Source organism: Talpa europaea, assembly GCF_964194135.1.
Source record: "Talpa europaea genome assembly, chromosome: 10".
Lineage (NCBI taxonomy): Eukaryota > Metazoa > Chordata > Mammalia > Eulipotyphla > Talpidae > Talpa > Talpa europaea.
Window position 1 is genome coordinate 95,011,662 of NC_140077.1, and position 14,255 is coordinate 95,025,916.

The 14,255-nt window shown below is 46.3% G+C and overlaps 1 protein-coding gene across 1 annotated transcript; it reads right to left on the bottom strand.

Moving 5' to 3' along the window:
* Positions 1–244: 244 nt before the first annotated feature.
* NKX3-1 (NK3 homeobox 1) lies at positions 245–1,924 on the bottom strand (the record flags this gene model as incomplete). The annotated part of the gene is made up of 2 exons (XM_084246172.1): positions 245–663; positions 1,624–1,924. 2 exons carry the CDS (start codon positions 1,922–1,924, stop codon positions 245–247), a joined length of 720 nt encoding a protein of 239 aa, XP_084102298.1.
* Positions 1,925–14,255: the final 12,331 nt, after the last annotated feature.

Here is a 14,255-nt window from a genome sequence, read left to right on the forward strand (position 1 = left end):
TCAAGCAGATCTCTAAGAGCAAAAATGACCTACATTATGAGTTGCGGAACTATTCAGCTATTAACTTTCTCATGGTCCCAGACCTTTCACTGCCCACCAGTGAAGAATCTGGGATTTCCATGGAAACTTCCAACAGTTTTGGTCTGTGTGCTTCTTGCTCCCCAGTTCTCTCTTACCTTGGCCCCTGAGGCCTTCCAGAGACACCACCTGGGGGAGGCAGTTTTTGATCACACCTGAGCTGGCATTACCAGAAAGCTGGGCTCCAGCTCCCCAAGCAGTAAAGGTAGGGGTAGTATGGGTAGCTGTTGTACATGGAGATGAGGGACGCTCGGGAGAAGCCCTCCTCTTTCAGTGCGGGCAAAGAGGAATGCTTCTCCAGGTCTCCCAAGTCCGAGGTGAGCTGCTTTCGCTTGGTCTTATACCGTCTGTTCTGGAACCATATTTTCACTTGTGTTTCCGTGAGCTTGAGGTTCTTGGCCAGGTGAGCCCTCTCAGGGGCTGACAGGTACTTCTGGTGGCTGAACTTCCTCTCTAATTCAATGACCTGAGTGTGGGAGAAGGCAGCTCGGGAGCGCTTCTGTGGAGGCTTGGGGGCCTGGGGAAGGCTTGGGAGGGCACCTGGAGTGTTTTCACAGTCTGATAGATAAGTCTCAAAGTGCCTATCTGGAAAGGAGAGGGAAGGAGCAGGGATGGGAAGGAAAAAGTTACATGTTACCAGGGAAGAGAACAGAATTCAATCCACCCTTATCTTTTCAGTGAGGAACAAACAGCCCACTGTCATCTTGGATACATTTCACTTTTTTCACATGACTAAGGTGCTCTCCCGAGTAAGGAGTGAGACAATATGTATATTTTGTATTAGTTTCTAATGGTCATCAAGAACCCAAAGTTAGAGGTGATTAGTGGTAGAACTTCCTGCCATATCAAGTAGAATTAAATAGGGATTCTGTGCGCGTGTGTTGAGAGGTGGGAGAACCAAGGCAGTGAAGACAGAAATAAGATACCTGCTGAAGAGAAACGCAAAGGTATCCGGTGTTACCATCCGGTGGCAAGAGCGCGCTTGTGTGATAGGAGAGGCGGTGCGGACTGAGGGCAAGTTTAGTCTTTGGCTTTAAGCCCCTTTTCTGTAAATGTCCCATAAGAAGTGATGGGAAAGAAAATAAATCTACTCTAAATGCTTCCAACCATGTTATGTTTTCTGCAGACTCTCAAATGGACTGTTTTACTGCTCATGAGATCGAGAAGCAAGGTTGAACCCCAATTTATTAATATTAATACGTCATTATCGTAATTTATGTTGGTTATAGTAAGTGCCAAGGAGTACCGTGGGGCCTGCGAACAGCGGTGGCTCAGGGAGCCGGTGTTGGGGTGTTGGGGTTTTCTCCAGGGTCGCTGCAGAACTGGGGTCGCCGCGAGCACGCTCGCTTTTGAGCCCGGACCCCAAGACACCGCGGCGCCGGCCGAGGTTAGCCTGCGCTGCCCTTGCTGAAGGGGCAGCAGAGACCCTGAGCCCGGCATCCCTGCAGCCCGAGCTCGGGGAGGTCAGGTGAAGCCCAGCCCTCCCGCCAGCACAGCCTGCAGGCCGGCCCGCCCCAGCGCGGCCTCCCGTCCCCGCCGGCTTACCTGGCTGGGTCTCCGGTGTTGCCGCGTCCCCCGACGCGGTGCGGGGCCGGGTGTCCAGCTCGCCCTCGGGCTCCCGGGCGAGGCCTCTTCCCCCCTCGGGCTCGGGCGCCCGCTCCGGGTCGCGCCTCGGCTCGGGCTGGCGCGGGGGCGGCGGAGCAGGGGGCAGCCGCTCGGCGCCGTCCCGCAGGATGTCTTGGATGAGAAACGAGGTGAGCGGCTTGGACTGGGTGGGCGGCGCGGGCGCGGGGCTGCAGCCGGCCGTTCCCGCCTCTTCCGATCGCGGCTCCGGAGTCCTGAGCATCCTGGCAGCGCCCGTCCCGGGCGGCTCGAGCCCCAGGCAGCGCCCGCAGCGCCGGCGGCTCCCGCACCACTTTCACTTTCCGGGCCCCGCGCACTTATAGCCCCGGGAGCGCGGCGCGCCGCGTTGCCATTGGCCCCCGGGACCCGACGGCGCAGCGGATTGGCCGCCGGGGCTCCAGGTAAGGAGGGAGGAAAAGGCGAATCTGTGGCCCTGCTTCCTCTCCCTCTTGCCTGCAAGAGTCTTTCCCAATTTTTTTCTCCTCCTCGCCCTTGGTTTCCTCTGTCCTCTGCTGTTTCCCCAGGTTGGAAGTGAAATTATAAGCGGGTTTTCTTTGCCCCAACACACCTGACAAGTTTAAACGCGTCTGCGGGAATAATGATGCAGAAAAGAAACACTCTTTGGCCCTCCTGGATTGTTAGAGCGCCTTTACTCATGCTTCACCCATGGGTGGGACAGTCACTACCACCGCGCTTTACAGATGAGAATTTGGGGTACTCCGTAGTGATGAGGGATGGGGGAGAGCTGGATCTAACAGACTCTATTAGGTTTCTGTAAGAGACATGACAGCTAAGGGCAGTAACTGATTCCAGGCTGGGTTCTGTACTAGGCGTTATTAGGGAAACAGATAAAAGCAGAATAGGAATAATGGATTAAAGTATTGAATCAATGTCAAATTTACAGAAGCTGATAGAAATAAACTCTCAAGTATGTAGGGGCAAAGACGCATGATGTATGTTTCTTACCCTCAAATTGTTCATAAGCAGCTATGTAGATCCATAAGAGACCACCTGATGAAATGAATAGGTTAAAAAAATATTAACAATTGGTGCATCTGGGCTAAGGCATGCCCGTGTTCTTTTGAAATTTTCATTTATGCAATTTTTCTATGCACCCTGGTTTAAGGCACCTTCCATTCGCCTGGAAACCTCACGAGACGGTATGCTGAGAGGAGGGGCCAGCAGGTTATTGTGGATAAAGCAACTACTGAAGGGACTTACCCTGTAAAATTCAAAGGTCTTTGGCAAAAGTTTTCTTCTCTCTCTGTCATTTTTTCATTCCAATTTTTTTGACATTTTCTTTTGAAATAGTTTTAGATTTACAGAAAATTACAAAACTGGTAATTCCAACTCCCCTCAATGATGTCATATAACTGTAGTACAATATGGAAACCAGGAAACTAACACTGAGCTACAAACTCATTTTCATCATTTGAAAACCTGATTCATTTCTGTGTATAAGTTCTGTGCAATTTAATTGCATGCACAATCAAGGGACAGAATCATTCCAGTATCACAACAGGACTGCCTGTGCTATCTCTATATTTCTGTACTCCAACCCCTTCTCTCCATCCCTGACCTCTGAACATTAACCTGTTCTCCCTCTCTATGGTTTTACTATTCAGAGAATATTGTATAATTGAATCAAACATCTTATTGTACATAACACTTTGGAATTGGCTTTTCCCCCCACACTAAGCATAATGCCCCTGAAATCCACTCAGATTATTTCACGTAGTAATACTTAATAGCTTTTTGCTGTAGAGTTTTTTTTTTTTTAATTTTATAGAGGCATGTTTATTTATTTATTTATTTGTTTGTTTGTTTTGTTTATACATGCACTGGGTACAGTCAGAAGCGCGGGAGGGTGAGAGAATTCACCAGAGCCAGAGCGGGGAGCAGAGCAGGCAGAAGGACCGAAGTACACTGCTGAGGGGAGCAGCGGGTGGCAGGAGAGGTCTGCGCGCCATGTGGGACCCTCCTCCGGTGGCCGGAGAGCAGCCGGGGATCGAACCGGCGCTGCAGAGGCTGCAGGCAGCTTCGCAACCCAGCGCTCAACCGCTGCGCCACCGGGGAGGCCCGCTGTAGAGTTTGTTTAATCACCCACATGCTGAAGAGCAGCAAAGTTGCTTCCAGTTGATAATTTGAGTGAAAGTGCTATGAACACTCATGTATAGTTTTGTGCAAACAAGTGTTTCCATTTCTCTGGTATAAATATGCTGGAGTGCAATCGCTGGGTAGTATGGCAACTGCAGTTGAGTTTTGTAACTGTCCAGACTGTCCAGATGGTTGGACCATCTTAGGTCTCCATATATCCATATATGCATTGGTATTGGGAATCATCACTGTTTTTTTTTATTATTATTTTAGCCATGCTAACAGGTATGTAATGTCTCATTGTAATTTTTTAAAAGATTTATTTATTTATTTATTTATACAAGCACTGGGTACAGTCAGAAGCGCGTGAGGGTGAGAAAATTCACCAGAGCCAGAGCAGGGAGCAGAGCAGGCAGAAGGACCGATGCACACTGCTGAGGGGGGCAGTGGGCGGCAGGAGAGGTCTGCGCGCCATGCGGGACCCTGCTCCGGTGGCCGGGGAGCAGCCGGGGATGGAACCGGCGCTGCAGAGGCTGCGGGCAGCTTCGCAACCCAGCGCTCAACCGCTGCGCCACCGGGGAGGCCCATGTCTCATTGTAATTTTAAATTCTATGTTGTATTTCCCAAGTGGCTAATGATGTTATCTTTTTAATGTTTATTTATTTTTGCTTAGAAGAACTGGGATGTAGGGCAGAGCTGTCAAGGGTGAGAGGATTCACTAGAGACAGAACAGGCAGATCTACTGAAATACACTGCTGAGGGGAGCAGCAAGTGAGACAGGAGAGGTCTGCTGAGCCACGTGTATTGGCTCCCTGGCGAGGGATTGAACTCAAACCTTCCTGGTAATAGAGAGCCCCTAGGCCACCAGGGAGACCAAATATTGAGTATCTTTTCACGTGTTTTTTACCATCTATATCTCTTCTTTGTGAAATATCTGTTCAAATCTTTTGCCTATAATATAATTGGATTTTTTTGGCTGTTGAATTTTGATATGCTCTATATCAGCCTTTGTTGAATATATGGTTTGCAAATACTTTCTTCTGGTGTGTAGCTTGTCTTTTCCTCTTTTTAAAAGTATATTTTCAAGCACAAAATTTTTAAAATTGGTGATGTTAAAATTATTTTTTTATTTTATAGATTTTGTTCTTGGGGTCATGGCTGAGAACTCTATTTATGCCTAGTTACTGAAGACGTTCTCTTGTGCTAGCTTCTAAAAGATTTATATTTTATTTTTAAAGTCATAATCCTTTCTGAATTACTTTTTGTATATGGTGTAAGGTTTTAGTTGAAATACTGGGTGGTATTTCAAATCAGTGGGGAAAATGTGAATTATTTAATAACTAGTACTGCCATTTGGAACACATAAAGTCCTATTCTTATAACAAAATAAATCCCAGATGGCTTAAAGATTTAAAACATGCACTGGTACATAAAGAAAAAGTTTAACCACACTCATCATTAGAGAAATGCAAATCAAAACCACATTGAGGTACCCCTTTTCCACCTATCAGAATGGTAGAAGTTAAAAAGATGGATAATATCCAGTGTTGGTGGGGGTGTGGGGGAACAATATCTCTTACACTGTTGGAGGAAGAGTGAATCAAGTGTGGATATTTGGATGACAACCTATCATCTGTCAAAATTAAAAATGGACATATCCTTTGACACAGATATTCCAAGCTTAGAGATTTAGCCTAAAATATACAGACACAATTTACTCACTCATATTCTCAATTTGGTCAGAGACTGATTCAAGTTGCAAAAAAAAAGGTTGTAGAATGAACCTGTTGTGTAAAATAAATAGTTAGAAGTTATCTCTATCATATTTTGCATTTTAACTTACAGAACTTATCTGTAATTCCCCCAGAGCCCTACTTGCAGGCAGTGTAAGTGGCAGCTGGTAGTGGGCATTTTACCACCACCCTCTACCAGTGGCCCTACTGGGGCTCAGGCTTCAGGCAGGGATAGCAGTGACATCGTTCCCCTACCACACACACCCCTCCCCAGGACAGGCAACCCCTAGGTCAGGGCTGCAGGGAGAGCGTGGGTCCCACTGGGTCAGCTCCATTGCTGTGGCTTCCTCTAGCTACAGCAGTAGAGAGGCCTGGAGGATTTGGTGCCCAGATCATAGAATGGACCAATCAGGTGCGAACTATGCGCTAATTGGTGCTATGGCCCAAACAGCCATAGCATTGAAAATGGTCCAATCAGACTAGTAGGTGGGGAACACCTGAAAGAGAATATAAAACTGGGCGTGTGCCAGCTTGGGATGCACCCTCTGACTCACTCTGTTCCTGACCTCTGAAGAAGAAAGAATTCAGCAGCCAGCCTCCAAAGGAAGAAGAGAAGCCAAAAAGCTTTGCAGAGAAGTCAAAAGAGCTTTGCGGAGGCCAGGGGCAACCACACCTGCCTCCAGTCTGTCTCTAGCATTGCCTGAAAGGAGCACCAAAGGCCCCAGGCTATTTGTTGTTGGTGTGGGACAACAGGTCACAAAGAGCTGTACCGCTGGTGTAACTTACACTGCTGCCTACTGACCAGCACTACTGGTCAGTGCTGTCCAGAACTGTTGACAGGTGACTAGTATTCTGTGTTCAGGTCACTTTTGAGGTCTGTTAATACGGTATATCTGGTCATCCGGCCTTTGCTGACTTTGAAGATGAGCAGATAAAGAGGAGTGAGCCTAGGAACACGGTGGCTTCTTGAAGCTAAAAAGGGTAAGAAATGGAGTCTCACTTAAGCCTCATTCTAGAAACCTGCTGACTACTTGAGATTCACCTAATAAAACTCTTTATGAATTTCTGACATCTAGAACTATTGGATGATGAATTTGTGTTTTCAGCCACTAATTTTGTGCATTTGTCACAAAGCCAATAAGAAATGAGCATGGACAACATTTATTAAAGGATTCAGAAATGATAAGGAAAACTTATCAGTTCTGTCTTGATCATATGAATATAAACCTTGTTCCTTTTTTGAAGTTAAAATTTGTGTTTAGACCCACAATCTCATGTACTCATTGCAGTTTTATACATTAAATTTTTCTTTACATATTTCCTTCTAGTCTTCAGCTCTGATTAGAAGTATAATTTTTTATTCTATCTTTCCCTCCCAATTTTTTTTATGTCATAAGCACTTATATGTTTTTCCACTGCATATTTTAGAAGCCAACTATAATAGATCAAAGGACAGCTAGAAGGGAAATTGGAATAATCAAAAAATTTCTTGGTTTTCCAGGAAAGAAGCTGAGGTTTACAAAGACTGCAGAATTATAATTAGAAGTCAAGTCTCATACTCCCCGCCACCCCCAGCCCAAATACCTTTCCATTCCATCAGCTAACATCCTTCCACCCCACCTATCTCCAGTGTGCTTCTCTCCTCCCTTGGGAACAGGATAGGCAGAGCCATCAAAAAAGAGAGACAAGAGGATGGATGAAACCACCCTCACAAGACTGGCCTGCATTGTGGGCACCTGCCCTCCAGCGTGGCTCAAAGGCTTTGCCTCCCCTGTAATAGGACTCTGTGCCTTCCATTTTCCCATAAGGCATCTGGATTAAAATTCCTGTCATGTGTTAATGTGAAATGCTATGTGCATTGGGTGACACGTGAAGTTACCGCAGCTATTTACATAATGGTGTGAATTAGTCAGACTTTTCCAACCGGTGGTTGGCAGAGTGCAGAACAGCAGGACCTGAGAAACTTGGCACAAGAGAACAGCTGGAGGGCAGCCCTCCAGGCCCAGGAAAACCACTGCTCTCAGACGTTTGGCATTTCTAATAAGCTCCCTAGTGAGGAGTGACGACAGTGCTGTTGGTTCAAGGCCCCCAGAGAACCCTTGAGCAACAAGGAGCTGAGGCTGGAGCAGCTCTGTGAGGTGGAGGATGCTGTGTGAAGTGGGGGAGGCCACTACAGACCACGTGACCTGTTGTCTTCTCTCTGAGGGGCTCTGGACCTTGTGTGTTCCTGTGCCCTTTGACTCACTCAGAAACCCGTTCATGTTTCAAATCCCATCTGTGCCCAAAGGCCTCCCTCCCTCCATCCCAAGACCTTTTGAAAAAGTCTGTTCCTTCACTTTAATTGTTTATGCCAGTTTGCAGGTCTCTCTGTATGGCAAGAGGGGTAGGATTTTGGGGAATCTTGTCACAGATAATAACTCAGCCTCATTATGCCCCTCATGTGTCCTCATCACTTAAGTCACAGGGGGAGATTTATTGGGCAATAGGAACCCAAAAATATTTTGCTAAGGGTGCCCCTCACCTCCCCTCTGCCCCCCTCTGGTGCTTCCTGATGCTGGAGACCCCCAGGTTGCGCGCCTGCCTCTGCCCAAGCTTCCCTGTGCTCTAGCTGGGTGGCCCACTCCCTCCACGCCTGGTCTGCTCAACAGCTTAACAGAGGCCGCACAGGGACACAAGCGGGGGGCTGTTTGTCGAGGGGGAAACTCTGAGCTTCCCATACCACTTTGGCTGACAGAAGCAATTTGAGACCTGCCCTCACACTCTCCCTTCTGCTCTTACCCCCACCCTCACCCCACCCCCAAAGCTGAGCAGGTTATGATAGACTCACTATGTTCCAGAGGGATGGTATCCAGGGTGGTGACCATCTGAGAAGGGATAGAGCCAATTTCTGGGGATGGAGGTGGTGAGGACATGTCCTCACTCACTTGGTGATGGGTTGGGAGCTATGACTCTGCTTGACTCCCCAGAGAGTTCTACTGATCCCTGTGACTACGCAGGGCCTGGGGGCCCAGAGAGGCTACCCACAAAGAAAACTGCTTTCTTCTAGACCTACAGAATAGGGTTTCTTTGACTGACTCTTTCCTGAAAATTATTTAGGACAGTATAATCACAGCCCGCTGGGCAGGGGAGGAATCACTCAGCCAGGGCTTCGCCTTTGGTCAGAGGTAACCTGGCCCTGTGGGAGGGACTCAGGCAAGACCATGGCAGTATTCTCACAGTTCATAAGGGAGATGGCCCAGGCGCTGGAGGGGGAGGGGCTTGCAGATACTTCTAGACCCTGCTGCTGCACCCTGATGTCTGAAATGCTTTGGACATAACAAAAATTTCCATCCCGTTCTTACATTTATTCAGCTTCCCCTCTTTGGACGGAGTTGTGGAAGAGGGGTACAGAGGAAGAAGGGAAGTAGAGAATAATCTGGAAGGCATGGAGATAGGCTGTGCCAGGGAGAGGAAGGTGTCCAGAACCAGGAGGCACTGTGGCATTCCAATCTGAAAATTGCAGTCTAATTTACTAGCAATGTTTGCTTTACCAACCCTTCAGAGTTAGTATTCTAAATCCAGACAATTATATTTTAGCTACACAAGTTCAAACCTGAGGGAGGATTTGTAAACAGGACCAGTGGGTCTATATTCTGATCCTAACTTATAGGTCGTCTACCCTTAGCTAAATCCCTTACTCTCCTTAGTTTCTTTAGCTATGTGAGAACAATACCTTAAATGATATGTTTGTGTACTGGAAAGCGCCTCATGGATCTCTTAGCCACCAGCATCATTATCATTAATATTTATCATTAATATTTATCATTAATATTTATCACGCTGTCTTCTTCTGTCCACTCCCAATTGTCAATATCCAAATAGCAAGGCAAAGGATTTGACCTGAAAAACCAATCTGAAATATTGCTCAAAACCAAATTGGTGGCCTTGGGTGGAGGACCAAGGAAGTAGCAGAATTCCTTTCAGACCTCCCCAGACGCCTCATAGTGGGAAACTGGAGGCAATGGTGTCCCCTAGTGGGCAGTTTAAGTCCTGCAATCTATGGCTGCAAGTCACTTTATAGGTTCTATTATCTCCAACACAAATGTTTCTGGTTACATGTAATGTGCTTACAAGACTTGGAATACAGATGTCTCTGGTGGGGGCAGAGCCCCCTGGAATCTCTGTGATCTTTTACATTTTAAACATCTGAAGGTGTTCAATTAGGTCCCTGATGACTCTGAGTTTGTGACGGTGATATCAGCATCATATCGGTGAGATATGCGAAGAACACACGTATGTTGGAGGCTTGATCATTTGCAAATACAAATGCTCATTTAGGTAGCTAAATAATAATAAGGAACAGCAGCCTGAAGTGCCTATGGACCAACAACAGAATATAGTAGAAAGTAAGTGAGATTTGGAGACTCAACTTCTCCCTTCATCTTTAGTGGGGGTGATTTTGTATATATTTCTTAAATCACTGAGACTTAGGGTCTAATTTGGAATCTTGTTGGACTCCTTGGATACCAGAATTTAGCAGGCAACTGTGGTAGTCTTGAATGCTTAGTGAGCTTAATAGACACTGGTCTTTTTTCACTACCCACAAGGCACCTCTTTGGCCTGTCTCCTGCTGCTCCTCCAGTGCTTCCTCTCAACCACACCATTAGAAAAAAAACTCCATGGAGCACTCCATGCCCTCCTGTATTGCCATGTTCTGGCAAGGAAGTGGAAAAGGGAGCAGTAAAAAGAAAACTGACAAGGGGTGGTGAGAAGATGGGGCAGTGAGGTCATTCAGAGTAGAGTTGAAAACATGACTGAAACTGGCCGTATGTATACTTCCTAATGCAGGCTGTCCTCGTCCAGCATACACCCAACAAAAATGTGCTCATTTATCACCAAAAGACATGCACAAGAACGTTTACAGCAGCACTGATGATTATTGCCCCAAATCAAAGCAGCCCCGTGTGCAAACACAGTAGGGGAGATAAGCCTGTGTCGGTATGTTCACACCATAGAAAACTGAGCAGCTGAATAAGAATGAAGGAAATTGTGACTGCGCACAATGACACAAATGCAGCTCACAAACATAATGTTGAGTGAAGGAAGCCAGACAATAGAATATATACTTGATTGCACTATTATAAAGTTCAAAACCAGGCAGGCTTAAACTATGGTTTTAGAAGTCAAACTAGTGCACCTCCCTGGTGGTGCAGGGTTTGAAGTCTCAGCACTATCAAACTATCAACAGCCACTGTGGCATGAGTTTGATCCCCCATCAGGGAGCTACCCACATGGTGCAGCAGACCTCTCCTGACCTGCCCGCTGCTCCCCTCAGCAGTATATTTCAGCAGATCTGCCTGTTCTGCTCCCCACTCTGTCTTTGGAGAATCCTCTTACCACCACTCCCCCCACATACCTCTGGCCTATACCCCTGTTCTTGAATGCATAAATAGATAAAAACAAATCTTTAAAAAAAAGTCAAGCTAGTAGTTCCCTTTGGAGAGGGTGACAGAAAGGGGGTAAAAGGGAGCTTCTGGAGGGCGCATCTTGACATTCTGTTTCTTGATCTGGGTGGTGATTGCCAGAGAAAATCACTTCATGAAATTTAATTTAGCTGTCTATGTTGTGCACTTTTCTCTATATGTGAAATTTCAGTAAAATCTATAAAAATAAAGAAATAGGGTTGAGTTGATTTCCTCACCAAGAGGCTTATGCTCTTACTGGGGAGCAAGTGGAGAAATGATCAACTAGAATGCAGAGGCGAAATTTGTGCTATAACAGGGAATAAACCATGAGCTTCAGGAGTAGAAAATCCTGACCCGGAAGCTCAGGGAGGGCGTCTTCTGGAGGTGGTTTCTGAGCTAGGCCTCAGGGGCAAGAAGAGAAACTGCATTTAGGGTGCTTAGGAGAGCCAGCATCCTTTAGTGCCTGATAAAAGGCACATGGAAGAACCTAGAAATGAGTCTAGAAATGTAGGTAAGAGTTGAATTACGGTGACTCATGTTGAGTGAGTTGGGTTAAAGAATGTGGATTGTGTTTTGAAAATGTCTTCATCAAGAAATTATGTTTCGTTTTGTTTTTTAAAGATTTGTTTATTTATACAGGAACTGGGGTATAGAGGCCAGAGATGCAGGAGGGTGAGAGGCCTCACCAGAGACAGAGCAGGGAGCAGAACAGGCAGATCTATTGAAATACACTGCTGAGGTGAGCAGCGGGCGAGTCAGGAGAGGTCTGCCATGCCATGTGGGTTGCTCCCTGGCAGATGCTACGGACAGCTTCACAGTGCAGTGCTCAACCTGCTGCGTCACCAGGGAGGCCTATTCTTTTGTTTTGTTTTAAATCCCACAGCAGCAAGGAGAAATGGCCTGGAGAAAAGAGAGTGGAGGCAGGGAGAACAGTTAGAAGGTAACTGCTGTGGTCAAGTGAGAGATGATGATGTGAACCTAGAGCGCAGCAGTGGGAACCTAAAATTAGGTAGGCAAGGGAGACAGGTGAGAGAAATGGGGCACTGGAGTGTCAGCAGGGGTGCAGGTAGGCTGGAGCAGCTTGCACAAGAGAGGGAGTATACAAGGTGAAGTGGGGAAGGCGGAGAGAGATGAGCTGGGCTTTAGGTGAGGTGTCTGGGAAACATGCCAATGAAGATGTCCAGGAAATAACAGACCTTTGGATCTGGGATTCTGGGTGGAGAATCAAGCTGCAGCTGTAGGTATGGGATGTGAGAGTTACTTGCATCGAAATGGTAGAATGTCACCAGAATAGACGACATCAGCTGGGACAGGGCAGACAAGTTGAAAACCGTGCTGGTGGCACCATCCAGACTGCTGCTTTCAATGTTGTTCCTGCAAGCTCAGGCTCACACACACTATGTTCCAGGTTCCTCTCCATATCCTAGCAGAGTTCCAGTCTTCCCAGTCACCCTTCCAAATGCATACACCCCTCAAGGGACTTGTCTCAAGCTTCTCTCTCTCTCTCTCTCTCTCTCTCTCTCTCTCTCTCTCTCTCTCTCTCTCTCTCTCTCTCTCTCTCTCTCTCTGTCTCTCTCTCCTCCCTCTTCCCTCCAGCCTTTCTCTTTCTCAATTTTTTCTTGAAGTGTAACTGACATACAGCATTATATCATTCCAGCTGTGCATGTAATAAGTTGACATTTGTGTACCGTGCAGGGTGATCCCACCACAAATCTACTTCCCATCTATTCTTAGCAGTTTTTCAATTTTGTGACACTATATTAATGCTTAAGGACCCCACACTGCGTACTACATTTAGGTAACTTATTGATTTTATGACTGGAAAATCATACATCCCCAACCTGCCAAACTTCTTCTCTATTCTGATGTTTTCCTGGATCACTTGGTTTGATTTATTCTCCTCTCAACATCTGTTGTGCTTGCACTGACTGGTCTTCTAGTTGCCTGCATCCTTTACCAGTTGAGATACATGTTCAGCTGCTCTAACAAAGGCCAAAATAATGGTGGCTTAAACAACACAAGTGTTGTTTTTTCTCTCATATAATACTCAGAGTAAAACTAATAAAATGATTTCATAGTCCTGGAGAACTAGAATCCTTCCATGTCATTGCTCTGTCATAATCTAAGATAGCTACAACTGCTCCTGCCATTTCATCTGTAATCCCTATAATCCAGCCAGCAGCAGGAAGAGAAGAGAAGTGGAGGAAAGGTCCAGACCATTGAACACTACATCCTGGCAGTGGCACACATCACTTTTGCTTACATTCCCTGAGTCAGAATTTAGTTACTTTGGTACCCCTAGATGCAAATGAGTCTGGGAAAGATAAGTTAGCTAGAAGGCTGTGTGCTTAACTAAAACTCTTGAGTTATTGAAGAGAAAGAGGGAAATGGGCATTGGATGATAGCTGGAGGTCTGCCACATTTCTCCAGTTTAAAAGCATCTTCTGGGTGGGAACTCTGAGTTTAGACAGTCAATGATCTAATGACTTATATGCATACAGCAAACATTCTCTGGTATTCCCTGCAGTTGGTGCAGAAGTGTTGGTCTGGCCCACTGTTTTCTCTTTAATATTTATTTTTATGTATGCGTATAAGAACTGGGGTCTAGACCAGAGGTATGGGGCATGAGATGATTCACCAGAGACACAGTGGGGGCAGAACAGACAGATCCACTGAAATATACTGCTGAGGGGAGCAGTGGGCAAGACAGGATTGGTCTGCTGCACCATGTGAGTTAGCCTCCTGGCTAGGGATGAAACTCAAGCCACAGGGACTGGTGATAGTTTGACAGCACTGAAACTTTAACCCCTGTGCCACCAGAAAGGCCCCTGGCCCATTGTTTTCTAACCTTGTTGAAGACAAGGACTCTAATGCATCCTGTGTCTCTCTGGTCCTATGAATCTTTTTGAAAATGTTATGCTGGTATTATGTTCCCCCACAATGCTCAACTAACTGTTCATTGACAACTTATTAAAGTTGACCTATTGGAGAAAGGCTAGAAGAATAAAACAGAAGAATTCTTTTTTCACCATGACCCAAAGGTATTCTTTGGGTCCCTGATATCAGGGCTCTGACGACCCCTGCAGGAGCCAGATCCCTACCACACATAGGCTGAGTTTCCTCTAGAGAATTCTGACTACTGAGGAATGAGGTCAGAGTCTGGGTCTTTAATGCAGATATTAGTGCAAACAGTACAGGAAGCCAAATGGCAACCAGTCATTTGAAGTCATGGAGTCCCTACTCTGACGGTGACAGGGTGTGTTGGAAATAGACTAGAATG